The sequence below is a fragment of the Ursus maritimus genome, unplaced genomic scaffold (genome assembly GCF_017311325.1).
Source record: "Ursus maritimus isolate PB19 unplaced genomic scaffold, ASM1731132v1 scaffold_8, whole genome shotgun sequence".
Lineage (NCBI taxonomy): Eukaryota > Metazoa > Chordata > Mammalia > Carnivora > Ursidae > Ursus > Ursus maritimus.
In genome coordinates, this window is record NW_024426996.1 from 25,038,517 (window position 1) to 25,064,428 (window position 25,912).

At 39.4% G+C, this 25,912-nt stretch overlaps 1 protein-coding gene across 4 annotated transcripts in view; it reads right to left on the reverse strand.

Moving 5' to 3' along the window:
- The window catches only part of MTHFD2L (methylenetetrahydrofolate dehydrogenase (NADP+ dependent) 2 like), a 107,393-nt gene that overhangs the window by 53,381 nt on the left and 28,100 nt on the right, over positions 1 to 25,912 (reverse strand). For 3 of the 4 annotated variants that reach the window (XR_005833463.1, XM_008693332.2, XM_040625179.1), the window contains exon 5: positions 14,566 to 14,658. The exons of the other annotated variant lie outside the window; for it this stretch is intronic. Coding sequence is in view for 2 of the 3 variants with exons in the window: in XM_008693332.2 (XP_008691554.2) it covers positions 14,566 to 14,658 (93 nt within the window). In the remaining variant the exon portion in view is untranslated. The remainder of the gene's footprint in view (positions 1 to 14,565; positions 14,659 to 25,912) is intronic. 4 annotated transcript variants of the gene reach the window in all.

Sequence of the window (25,912 nt, forward strand, 5' to 3'; positions counted from 1 at the left end):
TGCTAGTGCAGAAGAAAGAGCCTCCAAGAGGACAGTGAACCCTGAGTAGTTCCTCTCATTTGTGCCTTATAATTTAATTGGCTTGGCTGGTACTGCAGGGCTACAGAGAAGGACCAAGAAGGTTCGAGACAGCCCTAAGTGCCTCTGCAGGTCTTGGGGTGTCTGACCTGGCCGCAGGAGCAAGGATAAAGGAGCGAAGAGAAGTGAACAGAAATTCCAGGAGTTCCAAATCCCAAATCCCAGGGGGAAGCATGGATGTGTACCAGTTTTATTCTGCTCTGTGTGGCACGACAGGACTGAGTAAGGTCTGAGTAATTCTTCACGTGGGAAAACAATGATATGGACAACTCTACATTGGGAATTAGGAGTTCCCCCGTAGGGTAGGCAGCTTTGCTATTTGGTCTGTACAAGCTTGCAATCTGACTCACTGGAAAGAACTTGGACTCTGGAGGCAAACAGATCTCCAACTTGACAACTATAAATCATGTGATCTTACACTAATCATAAGATTATATCCCACATTTACAAAAATAAACACAATAACACTTCCTACCCCTTGGCCTAGGTTTGCTGTAAAAGTAAATAGAGGAAGACATAGAGCATGGTGATTGGCGTATAGTAGCATTTGATGAATGACAATTGCCTTTGGCTTCTCAGTTTTCTAATTAAGATCTCAAACACAGTATGAATCTTGCATCATACACAGTTTTACTAACATTAAGTTACTGTAAGTGACCTTCTTTCTATGTAACGAAAATGTCCATCTTTTTGTATCAGTCACTTCAAACCGCTTCTTTTTCCAAAAAAAAAAAAAAAACCCAAAAAACCAAGGTATAATTAATTTTCACAAGTAAATGTCATTGTTAGTCTCCTTTTGGCAATTTCAGCAATTCAATTTAATTTATGAATACCTCTAGCTATTACTGTAAGGTAAAAAACAAATTGGGCTGAAGGGATCACATTTAAATGAACTAAAATTGCCCCGATTTTACCTGTTATGTGACTATGGCCAGCTAATTCCGGGAAACCAGTGTCATAATTAATGAATCATTATCTTTTTGTCTTTTTGAGGGTTTGGGGGGAGCTTTCTTTCCTTTATGTAATTATTCCAGGGTTAGCAGAGTACCAACTAGTTTCCATCTAGAGTTTATAGACCAGAATCCCTGATAAGACACATCTGATGATAAGAAAATAGTTAATGAATATGTAAAAATAAACAAAAGGCTAAAAAAAAATCTTGATTTGATTTATAAATTAAATCGTTGGCCATCAAAGTCATATTAAAAAATGTCCCAGAAGCTTCAGTTTTTCCAACTGAAACACGTATTTTGCTAGAAACAACTATGGGTCTATGACCAAAAACAATGAAGATGAAGGGATAATTAATTATGCCTTTTTTAAAACAGATTATTAATTCCTCAAGAATGTCAGCATCACTGTGTGACAGGATGCGCTTCGTCACGGCCACACACTATGAGAAAGACATACATGGTAGGCTGTGTTTTAGACAAGCAGAACTAGAATAAAGACAGAGTGATACCCTACTCAGCTTAGGACAATGCCAAGTTCTTGTGTTATCTGAATACATCAATGTGAAATGCTGTTTACTGGCAGAGTTATAGAACGGTAGTCACAACTCTGCAAGCTTTGCAAATTTAAACTCATACTAGTTTTTTGTCTTCCTTAAACATGTTCCTTTGGTTTATTAAAAAGTGTTACTAATAAAATGTGGAGTGTGACCAACATAACTTCTGGAGAAACAAACTTCTGCTTGATGCCTGATTTTTCAATCATTATAACACTTGCACGTAAGATAAAGCGATAAGCAAGATAAAAGCACATCCCACTTCCCAAAATCATGGCAGAAACAGCCAAAAGCAGAACAAAAAATCAAGATTGGAGGCTCTAGAGTAAGATATGGTTCGCAGTCCTTGTTCAGCCCTTCATTATATGACCACGGACAAATCAATTCACTTTCAGCCTTAACTGTATGCATCTATTATATAAGGATAGTAACCTTACTGACCTCCTAGGGATGCTGTGAGATTTAAATAACATAATGTTTCAGAAATGCTTAATAAATATTTGTCATTATTAGTATTAAGATAAATATTATGAATATTAGGGAACGTGGCTGGTTCAGATGGTGGAACTCGTGACTCTTGATCTTGAGGTTGTAAGTTCAAGCCCCACGTTGGGTTATATTTGTTGGGTGAGATGACTTAAAAATAAAATCTTAAAAAAAGTAATAAAATAAATATTAGGAACACTAATATTTAAATAAATAAAAAAAAATGCCTATCCCGAAAACTCTCTATTCAAAGATTATTTTAAATCTGTTTGATAATCACTACATTAAAAAAATCTCACACTCAGAAATGAGAATGTGTTAATTATTTAATGTTATAGAAAAAAAAAAACTTGCTAATATCCCTGTACATGCTTTTTAAGAGACATCAAGAACTGGCTAGCGCTGGAGATAAATCAGACAAATTTGAAATTAAATAGGTTTTCCTAATGTTTAAAATATTTACGTAAGGACAAAAAAAAAAATGAATGTGCTCCTATTTCTTACAAAGCTTGCCACAATTCAAATCTGGATTTGCCCTCAGCTGCCTGTAGCAGAAGGGGGCATTAAGGACACATGTGCAGCCCCTGGGGCGTGAGGCAAGAAGAGCTTCAGCAACAAGGAATGTTCCAGATAAACCGGCAAAGGTGGAGGCCAGGAACTCAAAGGAGAGCAGGGAGAAATTTCCCTTTCCTATCTCTTTCTCTCATATTCTTGCCCCACTCCGTCCTCTTGGTGCTAACTGAAATCTAGAGGACTTCTTTCTATTTTTCAAAATGAACTCAAAAGCCACAATTACCCTCAGTTTCGGCATCCCTAGGTCTTCCTGTTTCCCATCTTTCTTTTTAAAATAGGTTTTACTGAGATGTAATTTACACCCCATACAATTCATCCAGTCACATCTCTTTTCATTCCTTCTTTTCTCCCAAGAAAAGCCATTTAATTAGTATATGTAGGGGCGCCTGGGTGGCGCAGTTGTTGAGCGTCTGCCTTCGGCCTTCGGCTCAGGGCGTGATCCCGGCGTTCCAGGATCGAGTCCCACATCGGGCTCCTCCGTTATGAGTCTGCTTCTTCCTCTCCCACTCCCCCTGCTGTGTTCCCTCCCTCGCTGGCTGTCTCTCTGTCACATAAATAAATTTTAAAAATCTTTAAAAAAAAAAAAATAATTAGTATATGTAGCGCCTGGTAGGAGCTGAGCCATCTCCGTTTAGTAAACCTCTCCCACGCTCCTTCGCTCCTCCTCCGTAGTAAAAGGTCAACAACCTCAGAAGACAAATGGACAGCAGGCAAATCTTGCCAGGAACAGGGAATGAGTCATCTTAATATTTTTTGTTTCGTTTCATAATTATAAAATCAATATCTCTTGAGAATTTACTTGGAGAATTCAGAGGAAGATGAAGAAGGAATCAACATTTATCTATCATCTATTACCCATTAGCCAGAAGTAACTACTCCTCTCAAGTTGTATTTTTTCTTCCCTCTTTGTTTTTCTGTTTGTCTGTGTGTGTGTGTGTGTGTGTGTGTGTGTGTGTGTGTTCCTATTTGGATATCCAACAGAGACGCAACCTAATATGACTATTTTCAAACACAACTGGCCATAAGAATTCCGTTTTAGAACTACACCATTGTTCACAGTAAATGTCCCCATGTTGCTGGGTGTTCAGGCTGTTCCCACCTTTTTGCAAAGAATCAGTGATGGATATCTTTGAATATCGTCTCTGTAAACCTCCTTGCAATTCTTTTTTTCCTAAAGATTTTATTTATTTATTTATTTGAGAGAGAGAGTGTGTGCACATGAGTGGGGAGAGGGACAGAGGGAAAGGGAGAGGGAGAAGCAGACACCCCACTGAGCAGGAAGCCTGATGTGGGGGCTCCAATCCCAGAACCCTGGGATCATGATGTGAGCCCAAGTCAGATCCTTAACCAACTGAACCACCCAGGTGCCCCTACAATTCTCTTCAGGATAAATTCCTACATGCAGTATTTTGGGAATTGAGATAATGTCTGTTCACAAGCTTATATTCAAAACAAGTTCGTAAATGTATTTACTTGTATTTGAAGAAATTTACTCCAGTTTACTATCTAATCTAGTCCTCATGGTAAACTAATGCCATTTTCTGAGTTCTTTCCAAGCCATCCAGTACTCCTTCACAGAGCTTCCACTAAAAAGTCGGAAAATTTATCATAGAAGGGGAAACTCCTTCAAATAGTTTTTTATTCAAATAAAGTAAATTTGGGGTGATATCTTAGTGACCTAAAAGAACTGTTAGTATACCAGAAGCAATTCTCAATCATTCTGACGTGGTATGCCACGTTATTTTATCACACATATCCTGACCAACTACCCTGAGAAGAATGTATATTATAATGTATCCTTTGGGGGCACCTGGGTGGCTCAGTCAGTTAAACGTCTGCCTTCGGCTCAGGTCATGATCCCAGGGTCCTGGGATCCAGCCGTGTCGGGATCCCTGCTCAGTGGGGAGTCTGCCTCTCCCTTGCTTGTGCTCTCTCTCCTTTCCTCCCTCTCTCTCTCTCCCTCTCTGTCAAATAAAAAAGTAAAGTCTTTTTTAAAAAATAATATATCCTTTGTTGTGTGTGTGTGTGTGTGTGCATGTATGTGTGTGCATGTATGTGTGTGTATTTTCTAAAGAAAAGGAATCATCCTGGTTATTTTAAAAATAAGCGTAAGTGTGAATTATGAAACACAATAGAAACTCAATAGAAAGATTACTGAAATGCACCTGCCTTTTTTTGCAGTGAAATATCTGATCCCTGATATTGATCACTATCTCAATTTAAAGGGCACATATTAGGCTACTAAGATTGAATTGCCTGCAATCTACACTCAGAGAAGAACTATGACTTATTTGAATTTGTTCCAACCACAGTCATAAAGCCCACATTCATGCAGAGTACTCATTAATCCTCGGGTTTTGTAACAAAGGTAAGTCATTCTAAAATAAGCAATTATTAATTAGCCAAATCAGGAATCCATTTGGGGGAAATGCACTTAGGCGTAAGATGAAGAGCCAGAACCCTTTCTCTGGCTACATGAAGGGGTAAAAAGAAAGGACTTTCATAGAAAGCTGCCCGAGGAGATCTGTACCGACACACTGGTTCCTTACTTCTCGTCGCTCCCCTTCACAGCCAGAGCCACACCTAAAGCAGGTAGCCAGGTGCACAGTCAGAGTCTCCACCGCGCATTTCAAACACCGCCTCTGTGCAGACTATTACACAAGTGTTGATATGGGACATTTTGATCCCTGGATTTTTTTTTTTTAATTTTCAATTTTCCTGGAGTTTCATGAGATGAGGGGATGTTATTGCAAAGCCACAACTAATAATGACTGGCTACAGATCTAAGGAAATCATTTCACTTCCTGCCAGTCAACACACATTTGGGAGAGACATCCCACAGCACCGCACTCTGTGAGTCCACCGCAGGCATGATGACTTCACCAAAGGATGGCTCACCTTCTTACCCACACTAGAAAGGAGAGCTAGGCTATTTTCTTGTTCTTTCCCTGAAGACAGTCATCGTTTCTTCAGTGTTTCTCTGCCGCCTCCCTGCCTTCCCTCCGAACCCTGCAGGTGCAAGCTCTGAGTCAATGATGTTGACGCAATGCTATATTAAACCTTCATGAAGTGGAACAGCCCCAAACAAGGTATGGAGGAGAGTCTAAGGCTGAATGGACGTGAAAGAGATCATCTGCTTCTATAAAGGCTCTCCTCAACTTCTAGGAAAGAAGCTTGAAACCAAGATAAGCACCTGTGTTCCGAGGAAGGACGCATACTCATTCAGCAGTGAGTGTTCTAGTCCCCAGTGCCACGTTCTTACTAAAATACACAGCTAAATAAGACACGGTCCTGGCTGCTGGAGGTCGCAGTGCCGTGGGAGTCACTTCAACGTTGTCCCCTCGATGCTGTCCCTGTAATTCTCACTATTCCATACCCATCACATGTATCATGTAGGTCCTGTTTTTCCATTCCGCTTCTCCTCTTTTATTATTTTGTTACACTTCAGAATTTGTACCCACCCATCTTCGACTCCTCCCACACCTGCTTCCTTTCTATGAGCTCTTCCTTGTCCGTGCTCACCACACACCCAGGATGCAAAGCCAGAAAGTCTTTCCAGTCTACTTTCTGTTTCTCCATCTCACTTTCAGCTCCCCCTGTATTTAGTGCCATGTCAGGCCTGCTTCCAGCCTCATCCCTGCCCAGAGGCTGCCAGAGTAGCCCTTCTAGAATTTAAACATGATATGTTATTCCAATGCTTGTAAACTATTTAAAAGTTGCCCCTGGCCTGCAGGATAAAATCCAAATCTCTTCATTTCTTCTGCTGTCTGGCCTTTCCTAAAGATTCAGCTTCATCATTCACCACCCACAGACGGCATCAATCACTTTGACAGGTGTCTAATATTTTCTTTGATACATGCATAGTGTTTTACAGCTAGAAGCTGCTGGAAGTCCCCTTCCCTTGGATTCTGCCCAGTGACTCTCTGCTCCTTCTGTGGGTTGGGACCCAAGTCTGCCATTTCATCTTCAGAGGCAATGACATGGTCATCCCTCCTTCATGGTGCTCGCTCTCTGTCTCTCTTGGTCTCCGTCTCTTTCTGCCTCTCTCTCTCCCCCTGGGTGTGTCTCCATCCTTCTTGGTCTCTCTCTATATATCTCTCTTGGTCTCAGTCTCCCTCTCTCTTGGTCTCTGTCTCTGTTTCTCTTTCTCTGTCTTCGTCCTTCTTGGTTTCTGTCTCTCTGTCTCTCTTTCAATTTCCCTTTTTCTAGATGATGGATAGATAGCCAAACACATACACGCACCTCTAACACTATTAGTGAACCATATTACACTAATTGGTTTGTACCTCATCTTCTTCTCTGTTAGACTCTGAACTTCTCAAGAGCTGGAACTATATTTTACATATCTTTGTTTTCCAGCACCTGATGTAGGGCCTACTATAAGTAGTGGCAAAATTAATATCTGGTGAAATATCACTCACACTACAGCACCGCTTATAATAGCAGTAAATGAGAAATGACATGTGCATCTATCAACAGAACATGGACATTCAGTCAGCAGAGTATCATACAGCTAGTGCTACGTGGGTCTACGTAAACAAATCTCTAAAACTCAATGTTAATCAGAACAAAACAAGTTTGCAGAGATATCAGCATGTAGAAATTAAAAACATCTATAATGATATTCAGATTTGACAAATCTGGCTGGTAGGTGTGTATAGGTGGTGACATTATTCTTTGGCTCACTTTTATGTGCATTTTTAATATTTTGTCATGTAAAATTTTAAAGACCTAGCCATAAAAACATCGCAAAGATAATACCAATGGCTAGAGACATAATCTTGAAAGGGCTCTTCCTCCCTGTGATACACACATATGCAACCAAGTAGAATTAGCCATAATTAACATATCATTAAACAATTTAAAATATATTTCAAAGGAAATCTATATTTCCCCATAAAAAGAGAGATCTTTGATCTAATTGCTCTTTACTGAAGTTCTCTTGGATACTGCTGTTGAACACTTGCTCTACTTAAGAAAGGAAGTAGATATATGTGCAAAGAGAAGACACTCCAAAGAAAAAAATCAGTCTCTGCTTCCCACATAATGATATCAAGTAAAAACACTTGGTGACAAAAAGATTGGAACCCCTTTTTCACAAGTCCATGCAATCATAACAAGTAAAGGAAAAAATATATATATATAACAAGTTAAGGAAAAGAAATAAAGCTCTGGGATGCTTCTTAGGTGCTCAATTTGGGGGGGGGATGTTTTTGCTTATTTGAGGTTAACACGGATCAAGGGAAAATGTACAAGTTCGTACACACATTTTACAGTCTACATACCCAATTATTGGCAACTTGAATAAGCCTTTTGGTGCTAGATGACAAATTTTCATATATTTTCATTTAAAACATATTGTAATTTTAGTCAGAGGGTCACAATACGATGTCAGACTGAAGGGAAGGGAAACTACGTTTATTTCATACCAGTTAGGTGCTAGGCTCTTAATTCTTACAGCAGCCTGTGCCTTTTTACAATAGTGGAAAATGCAGCCTAGAGAATTAAATGTGATTTTTAAGATTAACACTCAATTTACACCCAGATCCTCCTTACTTTTTACATTTTTTTAAAGATTTTATTCATTCCGAGGGAGGAGGGAGGACCAGAGGGAGGGGGAAAGAGAGTCTTTTTTTTTTTTTTCTTAAGATTTTATTTATTTGAGAGACAGAGAGAGAGAGGGAGAGAGAACAAGTGGGGGGAGGGGCCGAGGGAGAAGCAGACTGACAAGCAGGGAGCCCGACATGTGTTAAGCACAAAGCTTTAAATATCAGTTTTGTTTCTGAGAATATAAGTAATCTTTCATCAGCAAATAAAGAACTAAAGACCAATCTAATAAATATTATGGGTTCCTTGTGTAAATAATCATGGGTGTTTACAAAGATGTCCACAGTTGTTTACTGCAATGTTTATAATAGTTAAAAACTGGGAACAACCTAAATGTCCAACCATCAAGAACTGAATAAATAAATTATATCTACAGCACAGAATACTACGAAGTCAGTAGAAACCACGCTTTAGAAGAATGCATTTTATGAGGAAAGGTACACAGTGTGGAGCCATAAAACGCAAAGAGTCCGTGCAGGGTGAAAAGAAATGTGTATATATGTCTATTTACATGTAATTATAAACTAGTGGAAGGCCCAGCATCAAACTGTTAACTGCCGTTGGCTCTGGCTGGCTTATTGTGCATGTCTGCCAGGTTTTTACGGTAGGGATAGTCAGGAGAATAATCAACAGGTAAGCACCTTCTCATACACGGATGAAGCCTATTTGTTATGGATCGGGGAGGCTCTGGGGATGGATTGTGCGGGCTACACTGGGGGAGGGGGAGGAGGTAGAGAGAGGGAGAGGGAGAATGAGGGTTGTGAGAACAAACCCCTTCACCTAAGTACCTCTCCCTTCCCTGCCCTTCACAAAGTCAGATTGCTTCAAAAGAGAGAGAGGCAACCAGGGACTCATCCAGGGACAACAGAATACACAGCTATGAGCAAAAGCGGGTGTCATCCTGAGAAGCCACAAATCTTAAGTTAAAATAAAGCTTTCTGGGGCGCCTGGGTGGCTCATTCATTAAGCGTCTGCCTTCAGCTCAGGGCATGATCCCAGCGTTCTGGGATCGAGCCCCGAATCGGGCTCCTCCGCTGGGAGCCTGCCTCTTCCTCTGCCACTCCCCGTGCCTGTGTTCCCTCTCTCGGTGGCTGTCTCTCTCTCTGTCAAATAAATAAATAAAATCTTTAAAATAAATAAATAAAGCTTTTATGAAGGTGGTCTCTTATCTGTAAGTCATGTCCTTTATTTATTTATTTATGTTTATGATGACCAGTCAACTTTGATACTATGTTAGTAGAAAAGTGTCCCAAAGTATATTCCTTTAGTTACATCGAAGATGTAGGTTAATAATCAACTGGTTTATTGTTTCTAAATTTTTGTTTAAATTCAGGTGCAATGGCCTAAGGACTAACATATAACATATTAGCATATACCATTTATTGAGTATTTGCAATATGCTAGGCACTGTGCCATGTTCTTTGCCTAGATTGGCTGGCTTAACAATACTATGTTAGAGATTATTACTCTTCACATCAAAAAGACTGAGGCTCAGAAACGGGATGATTTGACCAAGGTTACACAATTAGCGAGTGGCAGACTTGGAATTTAAATTCTGGGATTCTTACTCTAGCAAGGCCTATGCATTTACACTACTCTATAACTGATAAAATGGAGACAAATGACACACTTAGGAGGGCAGGAAGAACTTCTAAGTGGAGAATCAGAGGCCAAAGGGGCAAGATGAAAAATAAGAAATAGGATATGCAAAGAACAATAGCATTCGTGAAACCATGAAATGTGCTGGCATCCACTTGGGAAGCACCCAGGGCTGTAAGGGAGTAAGTTCCACTCCCGAGTTGCATGAGCTGTGGATGGTGGAACAGACGATTTCCAGGCCCCACCCCTGGGAATTTCTCAGTGTCCTGGCATTCTACTCTAAGGAAGAGGAAATCTACCAGAAGGAAAACTCTATTGAGAACCTATGGTGATGTTTGATGGGAGTGTACCCAAAAGTTGATGATATGATGGGAGAAGTCGTGAAAAGAAGTTGGTTGGTCACCTTTATTTTATGACGAGTAAGTATGAATCCTCCAAATTACTCTACTGAATTGCCTATTTATCCTGTTTTATATTACAGTGTCTATCATTAAAAGTGTTGCAATAGAGACGCTAGAGTTACGACTGTAAAGGTTCATTCATCCTGCTGCAGGGGATGGCTTAGTGGACAGAATGCCAGCTTTCACCAACTATGACACTCTGTATCCACAGGTTAATATGCAAGTGGCATTGACTCAGCAGCTCATCTTCTGAATGAAGCTAGTTCCACAGTTTACTCATACTGGCAGAGGGTCTTTCAGACAGTGTCTGGAAAAAACCTGCCGATCCTGCTTGAATAATGAAGATTCCTAGAACTTTTACAGACTTAGGATTTCCCCCAGTGTCCTGGAAACATGAGATAGAAGTGAATCAAAGGGTCTTCTTACACTCGTAGTGAGTACGGGACAGCCGGGGCTAGGCAGGGAGAGATAGGTAGGGGGCCACGGGATCAGGCTCACAAAATTCAAAAATGCAGGAGATGAAAGGAAACCAGAGATAAGGGAACAAACCAGACCCCTGCCCTAAGTGTCAGAGGTGGGGGTTTGTTATATATAATAGCTACTTGTGACAAACCAAGAATTACCCGACCCTAAAAAGGAAGTAAGCCGTTGAAAGTGTTATCACTAGTCCTTACTCAATGGCGCTATCAATAGAGATGTCAAACAGATTTAAGTTCCCTGGTTAGCTTTCTATAAGAGACCGTCCCTAAAAGCCCTCAGTGGCAACCCTGTCAGGACCCCTCTCACTGCAGACAGCCTTTTCTGTATCCTTGCTTAATAAAACTCTGTCACCTTACTCACTCTCCTTTCTCCGTGGGAGTCATTCTTCGACTCCGTGGGACAAGAACCTCGCTCCCCCACATCGTTAGCACTGGTGCCCTACTCTGGCTAGCTCTCCCTTCTTTATCACCAGTCTCACACGCAGCCGACGCAGCCTTCCCTTAAACCACTGCTTTCAATTCAACTCTTCAATAGTCTTACTATATTTTAGATGTCTGTACAGGCTCTTTCGTCACCCTGCTCAGAATTTCCTAACCTTGTTATTTCAAATCAAATCAGTTCAATCATCCACTTAATGATACAAACTGCTCTTGTATGAACAAATCTTTCACCTTTATGACTTTTTCAACTTACTTTTACAATGACAATCTAGGAATGTTTAGTAGTTACCAAAAAATACTACCACTATGTGAATCAACCAATAACTAGAACGATTCCATCTTTATAAAATTATATGCTTAAAAATTCATCAGCTAAATTTGTATCAATTTGAAGTCCTTGCTCCAGTGGTAATTTCAAAATGAATACAACACACATTAATTGAGTACTCACTATGTGTCGGATATTCTTTGAAGCACTTACATACCACGTCAAAAAAAAACTCGCACACACACAAAAAACCAATCCCGTCCCTGCAGCAGTCTAGTGAAGGTGACGGACAACCATAAACAGATGTTAAGGGCCATAACTACGGTACAGTAAAGCGCCCCAGAAACACATTAATTCTCTCTGTGAACTCAGAGAGCAGTTTTGAGGAGAGGCTTGAAGTTTCTTATTTCTAAATGCGTGGTTTGACAGGATCGGATTTTCAGATTTGAGCTTCTAAATTAATCTAAATCCTGAATGTGCAGGGAGATGTTTCAAAAAAGAAGCGATACAGAGTTAAACCTGGACGGATAGGACCATGGGAATTTGAGAAACTGGAGGGGTGAGATGAATACTAACAAGCTAATTTTATTCATGCCTCAGGATCTTCACACAATGATTTCTTTTTTTACTTTTTCCTTCTGCAAGCCCATTCCGGGATTTCATCACTACATTCGTCATTGTCATCCCTCAGACATTATCGATCTTTCTGATACATCACGCACCACTCCTCCTTCTACTCTTCTTGACTCCTTGATGGGACTGCTTCCATATATGCTGACATTCTAGTTATGCCAAGGATCCAACCCTCCCTGTTCCAGCTACCTCTGCCATTAGATCACTATCTCCTTCTTTAATACCCACTGCTAATTGTATTTGTTTATTTCCCACACAGAATGCAAGATGTGGTTCATTTTAGTAAGATTTCAGCCCTATGGTCTGGTGATATGGAATTTCTTTTTTATGTTAATTTATGCATTCTTCATAATTTCACTGTTATTTACCGATATCGACATATTTTATCCTTAAATTCTCTAGGTGATTAGTAAGGACATGGAAATGAGCAACCCTTAGTTATTTCTTATAAACTCTCAATTTTCTTCCCCCAAATTTCTCATTATCCAAATATTTACTTATTTCTTCAGGACCACTGCAGGGTCATCTACCGGGCTGTCTTCCAGCATTCGGCATACCTTTGTGTCTAGTTACAGGCATCAGGGCTGGAATACAAGGCAGGGCACAAGGCTTGTTCATACTACCGTCATTCAAAATGTCCTGCAGCCAGGACCGGGATGGAGTGTGGTAAACTCCATCGGAGTGTGGATGGAGTATGGCTGTCTGCAACAGCGGCCACCTGCCTGGCGCCCTCTGGTGGTGACAGGATGCCCTGACTGGGATGGCTGCCAGACAGAACCTCAGTACTGGCTCTGCACCTAACTGGCCTGAGTACCTCCTGGCTCCTATTCTGTTAATTTCATACAGCTTGGTCCTTCCTTTCCCTTCCCTACCTTCGTTTTCCTTTTTCTTTTCCCGTCTTATTTTTTACCACCTCGTACTCTGTGCTGATTTAGGCCTTTACATACAGTGAGCCTACAGGAGACACGGAAGGATGATGACAGCGGTGGCTATAATGGCTGTGACAGAAAGCTCGCTTTAATCACAGGAGAATGTCAGTGGTTCTTGAAAGAGGATCCCCTATCTGCGATTTCCCACGACAAGAAAAACATAAGCATGAATGCACAGTGAGGGATTTTTATCTCACTAGAAGATAATAGTTTTTCAGTATTATAACTGAGAAATAGAAACTAAGATCGGCGGAGAAATATTCTTTACAAGCTGTTAACATTAGAGTCAAGTAGCACCTTTTAAAGATAATGTAAATTTCATTCTGTCTAAAGTTTGAGATGAACAAAGAGGATCAAAAACACCTCTCTACTCACCAAATTCTGACTCCGTATGTGAATCCAAGTGTCTCTAAAAAGAAGCCAGTTTAATATTTGTCTTCTGCAAATATACCAGTTGCTGCAGCAGTATTTCACTTACTGTTATCCAGGGTCTGAAAAAGTTTATTGCTTCTCTAAACATGCCTGTCTTCCTTCTGTCAATCCCGTTCAAAAACTTGCATTTAATATCATCTGAATATAACTTCTCAGAAAAACTGGAAATGTGGTTACTTGTACCAGCTTACTGGGGACTTCTGGAAAAGGGTATATTTGTATTTTTACTCTATCAGGAGGCAAATTACTCTTCCTGGAGTCATCCCATATATATTCTGAGTACCAAGAAGGGCCTATATCAGAACAAGAAAGTAAACTAAACAAAGTTAAACTATCATTATCCTCTTCATCAAGCTCAATTTCTTCTGGAACTTCTACTCTCCCTTTATAGTTTGTAACCACCCAGCAATTCAAATGTAAAGTCTAGAAATTACCAATAACATCTAATTGATAAACAAAATGAAAAGGGCTCTCATTCAAGCCTTGGATAAAGCAAGAAGAGTCAGAATTGTCTGCAGTGTAGAAATATTACATGGCAAGAGTAAAGGGAGAAGTAAAGGGTAGAATTATTTTGTATTTCGAATATAAAACAAATTAGGAAAAATCCTAGATTCCGTAAATGAAAACCCAATACCTCTTCTCTGTTCCTCCTCTCGCCCCTCTCGAGTCCGCGCTCTCTGACGTAGTTTAAGCACTCTTTTAAAACTGTAAGCCAGGCCACATCAATCTCCTGCTCTCAGCTGTCCTTGGCTTATATCAAAGTCCTTACCAAGGTCCTACATGAGCTAGCCCTGGCTATCTTTTCAAGAGCATTTCCTACAAATTTCCCCGTAAGTCATTCAGGTTTAGAATCAACCATGTCTGTGAAGGAACTGGCAATGTGCATGTTTGTTCTTGGGCTTAATCTGTCATTCCAAAGGCTATTTGGGTTTTCCATAATGAAGTGACAAATGTTAAGGTAGGCACAACAAGCCAATATAATAATTGCCAAGAGACAGGATCCAGTCGATGGAAGTTAGTCACACATACGCCTAACTCTCCCAAGAAGCTGTTTTTACAGACATGTCAGCAATTAGGGCAGGAATTACTCTGCTGAGGACATTCCACCAAATAACAGCCACTAAAGACTCACCGGCAGCGACTATGATAACATCTGCCAGCTGAGTATGGATCTTCAGTTGTTCTTTGGGAGTGTATCTGTGAGCTATTGTCACCGTTGCATCACCTGGAATGGAAAAGAACTTCCATTAATGCTTACTGGGCTTCTTCAAAATTTATGAACACTCCAATTCTAGAGGAGATTCAGTTACATCCTAAGAGTGGGGAAATTGCTTTGAAATTAAGAACAAAAGCTAGATAAGAAAACCTAGATGACCCAGAATATTGTACCTTCAGTTAACCAGTAGAAAATCAACTAAGACCAAATGAAAGTATGGGCTGACCATCATAGGAGAGCTATAAGTGAGGTTCTAGAAACGCAGCATTTGAAAGTTCTGTATGGACAGATTAATGTGTAAATGCAGAGGATACTTATTCACCTGACAAGAAGGTATATAAATACTGAAAACAGCAAGATAAGTTCACTCAAAATGGGGCAATGTATTGTGGGAGCACAGCTGCTTCCTCTTTTGAGGGTGTCTAGGAAGGGTTCCTAAAGGAGGCAGTATACTTTTTTAGGTCTCAAAGTATAAGCAAGGGTATACTAGTCAGGGAAAGAAAGAAAGGGCATTCCGAGCCAACAGAATAACAGGAAAAAGTGGACTAATTTTGAAGTTATATGTTTAGGAAATGACAAAGACGTCTAAGATATAATAGGAAGTATTCATACGGGCTTTAAGGAACTGATGTATGAATAAGAGAGGTTAGCAGCCTGAGGGGTTTGCCATGCTTCAAGTGTGAGCCAAGGAAGAGGAGTGAAAGAGGCAGGGAGGAGGGGAGTCGGGGAAGAACTTCCGGTGAGGACACAGCCGTGTGAGACAGGGCCTTCTCTCTTCTCCTAGATAACATACAAATGCTACACATTTTATGAGAAGAACAAAAACCCCATGATCTCCATTTCTAGCAAAACTAGAAGACGTATTTCCCACAGACTCCAAAAAATATGTGAGAGTTGCCCAGGACCAGCAGAGTTAGCAATATACCACAGAGGAAGAAAGGCAGCAAAGAAATGCAGAGAATAAGATGGCCACGGAGCAGCCATTTCAACAGGAAGCAGTCTGAGTCTGTGTCAGTGGTGAAGGAGGGACCTCAGGACTGCCCGGCACCTCCTCCCCAACCCTCAGCAGAAGGACCCTGTAAATAACAGATGCAAGAAATCCAACTCATTCAGTGATAAGTAATTAAAAAAAAAAAAAAGGATTTGACACAGAATTAATAAAAGGATGCCATCTAAAAACCAGCCCAGGAGAATCCTGGGTGTGATGGAGCTGTTCCGATTCTCGTGGTAGTAACATGACTATATGCATTTGTCTAAATTCATGGAACTATACACACAAAAGAATGAATTGTACTATATTTTTAAGTAAATAAAAGAATACATTTTTAAAATGGCCCACCCACGAAAAAAACAAAAGGAAAACAAATTTTTAAGAATTTACCAACATACAATACACTCAACAACAAAAAGTGTTGCAATGGAAAAGTTGAATGCTGTGACTAAAAATTATCCCAAAAATTTAAAAATTAAGAATGTAAAGTCACAAAACCTGAGGAAAAAAGACTTGAATCCATACAAATTGACCCATAATGGTCAACACTGAGAAAAATTTCAGTAATATAGCTGGATTGTAGAGATTAAGAAAAGAATGGTTAGAGCAAAAAATTCAGATTTGTACATTCAACTCCAGAAAACAACAGAGCAACATTTACAAGAGATTCATGTAAAGAAAACTGGGAGGCAAGGACTTTACATCCAGTCAAATCATCCTCCAAGATTAAAGGTCACAATTTTGAAATTGTAAGAACTCAGGGAATATTGTTCCCATGTGCTTTTCCTGAGGAACTTGCTAAATGATTAACTTTAATGAATTAAATATCACATACCTGAGGAAACTAGCAAAAGGACTATTGGAGAGTTTGGGATATATTTAATCATAAAACTAAGACTTAAAAAAATATGAGGATTGGAGTGACAGACAAAATGTAAACGCTATTTGCTCTGATTATGGAGAAATGGTACAACTAACAAAATTAGAATGGGAAGGGCGAAGATGAGAAAGTTTGCTGATCACCTATTTTCCAATGACTAGAATCAACAGAAAACATTTAAAGCTGATCAACCAAATAACAGAAGCATAAGAATATTTAGAAGTATAAGGTAAAACTTAAAAGATCATTTTTATTGGCAAATATCAAGTAGTTGGAGACAAAAGAAATAGAATCAGGGAAGAAAAAGAAAGCATTTTTATCATTTTTTTTAGAGTATCAATAGATACTCTATGAAGAAAAGAGAACTAAGAGTACTGTGTAAAGTTAAAACTATTAGGGTAACAACAAACCTTCCTAAGTATCGGAAGAACCATACACAAAAAAGAAAAAATGTAAAAAATGAATAAAAGCCATGAAAACAACAAACAGAACAGAAATTAATATGACGGTTCAGATCATATATATTTATCATCATAATAAATTTTCCTAAGTTACCTGTTTAAAAGAATAATATTTCCAAATTTGCTCACAAAGCAAAAACAAAATCTAACTCTTTACTTTACATAAGGCACATCTAAAAGCTGTTTAGAAATGTTAAAAATAAAAAATGGGCAAATGTGCAGTAGGAAAATGACAAAAAAAGATAAGATGTTCTTATTGTCAAATAAAGAGAAATTTAGCAATAAATAGGACAAAAGTACATATTATAATGCAAAGACATAATTCAAATGAGCACACAACAATGAGAAATATATAATACATAAAAGAGAAATATAATTCATACAGCAGAAATTACAGGGGCTACAAATTGAAAAAGAAACACATTGTGTTTGCTGAATTTAATTCACCTTTCTCAATGCATAACAGATCAAAGATAGAGAAAATGTACATAACATAATTAATGTTATATGCCTGATTATATCACATTTTGAAAGTAGAACATATATTTTCTTTGCATGTGACCAAAGAATATTTTTAAGTGGTATGATTTTAGCTACAAAGAAAATTTTAATTAATACCAAAAAAATAGACAGCTACATAAACTTCAGATATTTTCTTTGATCACAAATCGATAAAGTTACAATTATTGAAAAACATCAGAAATTACAAGGTTCTTCCACTGGAATCTTTTTAAAACCCTATTTTGAATAATTCTTGGGTGCCTGGGTGGCTTAGCCGGTTAAGCATCTGCCTGCAGCTCAAGTCATGATCCCAGGATCCTAGGATCGAACCCCACGTTGGGCTTCCTGCTCAGCAGGGAGGCTGCTGCTTCTTTCTCTCTCCCTCTGCCTCTCTCTCTCTCAAATAAATACATAAAATCTTGAAAAGAAAAAAGTAATTCCTGGGTCAAAAAGAAAACAGAAAATAACAGTGCAGAATTTCCAGAAACATTTATAATAAAATTACTAAATATTAGATCTAGAAAATAAAGATACAGCACAGAGGAAAACTCTGCTGCTCCCCCTGCTTGTGCGCTCTCTCTCTCTCTCTGTCAAATAAATACACACATACATACATACATAAATACATAAATAAAATAAATAAAATCTTTAAAAATAAAATAAAATAAGAAAAAGAAAATCTCTAGAACAACACCAAAAGTCATAGGCAAGACTGAAGAGCTAGAAAGATAAACCATGTTCTTGGATGAAAGACTCCATATCACAAAGATTAACAATTCTATGTTCATTACAAATTTAATACAATTTCAATAAAAACTGGTAGTTGAACGTTTTTTGGGAAGACTATAATTTCATCCTAAAGTTAACAGAACAAATAAAAGACAATGACAAGGACAGCTTTGCAAAGGAAGAGCAGTAAGAGGCAACCCACCCAGTAGTACTTGACAGCAGTCTTATTTCAGTTAATGGCACCACCTTCCACCCAGCTATACAGAGCAGAAGTCTATGGTCTCCCTTTGCTTCCTCTTTCTTTCACTTGCTATACTCCGTCAATAAATGTAGAGTATATTTTAGAACCACCCCAAGGCAAAACTACGAAACATCCTCCCATCTGTACCTGAGTACAGTCCCCCCATATGCCGGAAGGTCCCCTTAGACATTGGTGACCCATGCAGTGTGTTCTCTTGCATGAGAGCCTGTCAACGCCCACAAAAATCAAGACCAAACAAAAACCTCCCACTTCATCAATACTGATGATTTCAGCATGGAACTGAGAGATACATAATCCTCCGCAGAGCTGTATATACATACAACAACCTATAAAGTTTTGAGCAGAAGAAAAAAAATATTAAGATGAATTTCAATAAGCATAGAAAGCTCTTCAGGCAACTCCACCCTGCCTGCAATATCGAGTTAACTTGTTATTACTCCTGAGTGAGTCTGACTAGTAAAACCCATGGGAAGTATCAAAGTCATATTTAGACATTGATTGATGAGTTTCTGATTATAACGATATCAACCCATGGAGAGGCTTTCAGCCTACTATCCAGGCGACCAGAAGATGAGAGCAAAAGTGAGGTACATCGAGGGAGTTAAAGGCAAATGCGTTAAAATCACGCCTCGGTCTCTTCTGCCTTTGCCCCTTGCTGATGAGCACCCGTTTCTGCTGTGGCCAGCTAGTTATCCTGCAAACTATCTGCTTAGTTAACCTGGGAAGATTCCTGTCATTCCTGTTTTCAGGTCTAGTGCCCTCTTACTCTTCTCCAGCGAGTCCTCTGGCTTGCTGCACCTGATCCTTCCTAACTCCTCAACTCTTCCCTGGGGTAACCACTACTAACAAGTCACAGCAGCTACTCGGCAGAATGATGCATATCTCTGACCCTCAGATGACTTTTTCCCACACTCGGTTTTATCCTCTTATTGTGCATATGATATCAGCCTGGGCGAGGGCCTAATTTTTCTAACTATCACACAGACCCAGATAAAAACTTTTATAAGCAGAGTCTTAGGCAACTTCATGGTGCCCAGCGCTTTACATCATGTTTGTAAGATAGAACAAGAATAAAAAACTTAGAACCTATCTCCTGGAATCTGAGAGTTCTGTTAGAACTTAATAATTAACTGCTGGGCAAGATATGCTTCTTGCTATATAAAAGTCCACAGTCAATCAAGAACTGTCTACTGGGAGCTGTCTGAGCAGTTTTCTAGGCTATTATTACACTGTAATTTATGCAAAATTGCAGATTGTAGCAAAGAGTTTTGGCAACTAACACCGAGTGCCAATTTGAGGAAAAAAATATTTGCTACTTAAAAAGACGCTAGAACAAACAGCACAATATGCTTCATTTTAGAGTAGCATTTTTTTTGGTTTAAATGACTTAGAATGAGGAGTTTATTTCTGTTGGACGTTTCTAGGTCATTCCCTGGCTTCATTTATTCAATAATCAAGAAATAATCCCAGACCCATGCTAAGCAATGGACACACACAATTCCACACTCCCACATGAGTAACAGATATGTAAATCAGTATGAGAATACAGTCTGGAAGGTTCCACGTTAAAAAGGGCTATAAGTTACAGTGTTGGCACAGAGTGCCACTATCTCCTCTAGCTGAGAACAGCGCAGGGGCAGTTAAAGGTCTTACAAAAGACAGATTCTTCATGTGAGTAGAATGTATTTTGCTTCTGCTTTAATCCCCCATGCTTTCACCATCCTTGCCCATTGAAAAATTATTTTCCGTAAAAACATGAGAAGGGCATGTTATTTAGCCCAGACAGTTGGAAACTTCTTCCTCACAAGAGCCGAAGTCTACCTTTTTGCAACTTTTACCATGATTCTAGATCTGTCCTCAACAGCAACGCAGAACAAGGCCCAACTTCCTTTTCCATGAGGCAAATCTTCAAATACCAGCTTGAACCTCCCTTGGAGGATAAAGCAAAATTGCAAATCCAATAGGAGCTAAAATCTCATGTGTAGGCTTTTGCTTTGTCACTTTCTCTGGATAAGAGAAAACGGAGTCATTCTCTACACATGAACTCATACCATGGTCTGATTAAAAGGAGGGGAGCCTGGGTGGCTCGGTCAGTTGAGCCTCCAACTCTTGTTTTCAGCTCAGATCATGATCTCAGGGTTGTGAGACTGAGTCCCGAGTCTTAAGATTCCCACTCTCCCTCTTCCTCTGTCCCTCCTCACTCCCTCTCCCCCTCAAAAAGTAAAAATAAAAAAAAATAAAGGCAAAACACTGAAAATTGCAAGCAGGAAAATTCAGTATTCATCACCAGAACAGCATCCGAAGGAGAAAAGCAGCCTGAATTCTGGTTTTGGACAAATGCCTTCAGAGGTCTAAAGATTTTGGAGTGGAATATGTGCTTCTTACTCTCTTTGTACGCCGTGATTGCATCTTGTAGCATAAAACAAACGAAAACCTCTCTACAGAGAAATTCTCTGTAGCAGCTAACTGGACAGAGCCTAAACATGTGTGATTAAGACGACCCTTATGTAAGAACTCTCTACACGTCTAACATTGTTCTAGCACCTTACACATATTATCAGACGTTTTCCTATCACACAGTCTTCACAAGACACTGTGAGAGCATTTTTTCTAAGGTAGAAACTAATGTTATTTGTATTTTTACAAATGAGGAACCTGAGGAGACGCAAGAAGAACTTCAAAAAAGAGCATTCCAGTAAGAAGGAAAACGAAGTCAAAGACCCTGACACACGAGCATGTATGACATGTGTTCTAGGGAAGCAAAGGGCAGCTGTGGCTGGAAGGCAGTGATGGAGGCTGAAAATGGTAAGAAGTGGGTAAAAAGATACAGCCCAGGCCAGCTCCTGTAAGGTTTTACATACCACGTGAAGGAATCTGGGTTTTATTCTGATGTAATGTTGTTCTGAGTGTTATGGGAAGCCATGGGTGATTGAGACCCACCGTGGGGAACTTATGGGAGAGGGGACAGGGTGGATGCAGAGAAACTAGTTTGTAAATTTCACAGTACTCCAAGTGAAAGACAATGGCTGTCTCGACCAGGATCTTTTTGGTGGAGGTGATCATGGGTATATTTTAAACAGGATGCTAATGGGTAAGACATGAAGTGTGAGAAAGAGAGGTCAAGGGTGGCCTAAGCAACTGAGCAAGGGTGAAGTGACAGTGCTACTTCCTAGGACAAGACAGACTATGGGGAATAAAACTAAGATTGAAGGTTTGAGTAAGGTAAGTTTGAGGTGGCTATTGGCTGTCCAAATGGACATGTCAAGTGGACAGTGGTCACATGGGTCTTGACACATAGGAAATGCTGAGGGTATTTAAGGCTATGGGACTAGAAAAGATGACCTAGGAATGGCTCTGGAATAAGAAGTGAAACCCTGGGCTTATTCCAATGTTTTGAGCACTTGTCCTCAACCTTGACCACATTAGAATCTTCTATGGAGTGTTCTAAAAAATACTGATACTCAGGTCCAACCTGAAAGATTCTGATTCAATTGTTCCACGTTGGGGTCAGGCAGCCATATTTTTAAAAGCCCCTCAATGATTTCAGTGGGCAACTAGGTTGAGAACCACTGGTTTAGAAGCTGGGAAGAAGAGAATGACCCAGAAACAGAGAACGAGAAGAAACATCTAGTGAAATAAAAGAAATACATGCCAGTGGTAGCTTTAATTTGTAACAGAAATAGCCCTATACGATGTGGCCATTTCATTATATTAAAAAGCATGTTATGAATATTACTCAGTTCATTACATAGTTTCCTCCTTATAAGAACCCTCAGGAGAGATCATTTTTCAGTCTTAACACCAAAAAATATTTTATTTATCCTGAGCATGTATTTATTTTTTAATCCTAAAGACACCTTATTGGGTAACCGATCATTTTTTTCCTACTCAAGAGCTCTTAAGATGAAATTAGTGACCCAATCATAAAGTATAGCTTGGACTCAAATTCACCAGACATATATTTAGCCCTCGTATATGAGAAGCAATCTGCTTGGCAGTGGCAATATATCCAGGAAGATCTAATGATATGCCTATTTGTAATAGCCTTATTCTTGGCTCTGTTTTAGTTCTAGGCCTTGCTTCTCCCTTTTAACTATTTCACATTGGCATTGCATTTCATATACTGCTGTGGCCCACCTTAAATACTTTTTAGAATAAGTATACTTATGTAATAGCTAACATGTACTCAACACTCACCACGTGTGACTACTAAATCCTTTCCAGGTATCACTTAATTCCCCCAACAACCGTGCATACCCTGATCTCACAGGGACATGCAGGAACAGAATGTGTGTTCAGGCAACAGGACCAAACAGTCTACGCTCATTAACACTAGGTTCTCCTGCTCCAGGAGTCAATCTTCGCCATTCAAGACTATAGCTATGGTGTGGACAATATGGCAGTCATAAATAAGATATTGGCTTTGAAACCTTATATTTCTAGGACTATTTTCCTATAAATAGGAATGAAATGTTTTGAGTCATTGACATGAATCAATTCCCCAGGTGACCAAATTCCCCATAGTACCAAATTGCCAAGTCAGGATTGATAGAATTTCTGATTGTGAAACAGATTTTAAGCTATAAAAAGCTAACTAAAGCAATCAGACCCTTCCAAATCTTAGCCAAAATGAACTAGCCAGCTTAGCCACGGGACAAGGGGTGCTGACATAAGCCAAAGTATTGTTTCTTCCTTTCTAGTTGCTTTGGCTAGAATGGGTGTGTGTGTGTGTGTGTTGGTGGGGGAGGGGTCTGTTTGTTACAGCTTTATATAATTTTTGCATTTATTTTCTACTCTCCAAGATTAACAGATGAAAACAAACTCAAGGACCTTCCTACAATGTCTGATTCTGCAAACATGCTTAAAAGATCATACATGACTGGGGCGCCTGGGTGGCACAGCAGTTAAGCGTCTGCCTTCGGCTCAGGGCGTGATCCCGGCGTTATGGGATCGAGCCCCATGTCAGGCTCCTCCACTATGAGCCTGCTTCTTCCTCTCCCACTCCCCCTGCTTGTGTTCCCTCTCTCGCTGGCTGTCTCTATCTCTGTCAAATAAATAAATAAAATCTTTAAAAAAAAAATCATACACGAATACTAAATAAGTATACCCAAGGTTTCTGCCCGCATTTGAGAGTGAAATATGCAGACATCTCGAAGAACACTGTGCTGCTTACTGCCCTTCTATTCATTCTCTCTGTGGAAAAAAAGCTAGATAGACCTCTGGGGGTATGCTAGTACAAACATAGCATATATCCAGATGCAAATAATACAAATACAAATATATGTATTTTGTTAGGGAAAAAACCAAAGAACCAAAACCAACTTCCAGAGTAAAATACTAAATATGACCCTCTCAGAGATTCACAGTGCTTAGCATGTTAAAGGCTATACTATATTACTATATTAAAGTCTCCGAGAAATATTACAGGCAAATTATAGTTCGATTTTACTTAATCCAGATTTCCCAAACTTTTTTGAACAACTCCTCTCCCTTTAAAAAAAAAAAAATCAAACCCATTTAAGATTTTGTGGCACATCAGTGTTGCTAAGAATACAGCTTATGAATAGTTGTATTAAATCTTTCATGATACTCTTGGTCTACAAGTAAATTTACCCACTCATTTGTTGAACAAAGACTTTGGACAGCAATTGTGTGAGGTGCTGGAGATAAAACGGGAAGATAAACAGATGTGGTCTTTGCTTTTGTGGGGTTAATAGTCCAGTGAGTCTGATAAACATTAATCAAATAATGACACTAAGAAATGCTAATCACAAGCTGATAAATGATGTGAAGGAAAAGTTCTTCAGTGTGTCCATGGTAGTATGTGTGAGAGGGTGGGACAGGCTATCAGAGAAGTCTGCTCGAGAAGTTACAGCTGAGCTGACATATAACACACGAGTAAGAGGGAACACTCCTATCTGCGAGGCTGAAGGATGACGGGTGGGGGGCTAAAACACAACAATGAGGGAGGGGGCAAAGAGAAGCAGTGCTGGGAAGTCCTGAAAGTCTGCAGAAATACTCACAATGGGAAACAGAAAAAGACCTCAGAATAAGAAGAGCAACAAATTATAAGAAGAAAAAAAAATAGCACTTCAGAGATACTTACTGATCAAACAGACAAGAGCCCACACTATTTAAGTACATTTGGTACGTTTATATAATAACACTCTTGGCACTGACTTTACTTTTTTATAGATTTATTTATTTATTTTGCAGAGTGAGTGCATGGGAGGAGGGGTAAAGAGAGAGGAGAGAGAGGATCTTCATGCAGACTCCTCGCTGAGCACGGAGCCTGAAGGGGCTCAGTCTCATGACCCTGAGATCATGACCTAAGCCAAAACCAAGAGTTGGACGCTCAACCGACTGAGCCATCCAGGCACTCCTGACTTTATTTTTTTTAAATCACTAAATCATCATTTATATTAATGGTACGAACTATGTATTTTGTAGAGAGTGAAATCTTTTCTTCCAGATTTTAGGAATTTTTAATAATTTCAGACAAGATCTGAATGTTGCGTTCAGGGTGGTATAGCTGTAGACAGAATTTTTCATAATTTCAAGTAGAAGACAGTTTTGTTTTTGCCTATTAGGTAGGATTTTTTGGTCTGAAGTGAAGAATAGTAACAGAAGGTAGACAATAGGAGGGTATAACATTCATATATAACTGTTATTAGAAACTATTCCTTCCTATAGCTAAACTCTATCATAGAAAGCTCTACCTCTCTTTTGCAGCACTTTGCACGATTATGGTGATTAATCATTCATACCTCACTGTTTAATGGCTGTCTTTCCTACTCGACTGTAAGCTCAGGAGGACAGAGCAATAGCTGATTTATTCACCATCGTATTCCCCACGCTTAGTGACAAAGAAATCAGCCCCTCTGTAAGAAGACAGCAATATCTATCAGCAGCTTGAGGGGGAAAAAAGTTAGTCTAAAGAAAAGGATAAATCCTAAGCATTTTACTGGAAGAACACTGTGACCTCTTTCAATTAATGCTCCCAGGAGTACCCTCCCTCTGTTCCCAGTGTCCTGAGATCTCCTCTCTCCTTCTTCTGACAGTCATGAGCCACTCTCCTCCCCTGTGATCTGATTATTGGGGGGAGGGGAGTCTTAAATTATACTTTTATATAAATGCCTGTAATTTTAAAATATGAAGGAATTAGAGTGTGATAAGCACCTAGCTACTTCTCTCTCTCTCTTCCCCTTCTTAATAGACACAGATTTTTTTTCCATAAATGACAATGTTTTATTTTAAATTCCTAGCCTGTAGTCTCATATTCTACAATAGTAGCACAGTATTTGGCACATAGGAGACACTAAATGAACTTTTATTGATGAACTGGCTGGTTGCATTACTACGTGCCAAGTCCTGTGATAATTTCGGAGATACAAAAAGCCAGACACATATTTGTCATTGAGAAGTTCACGTTCACTATG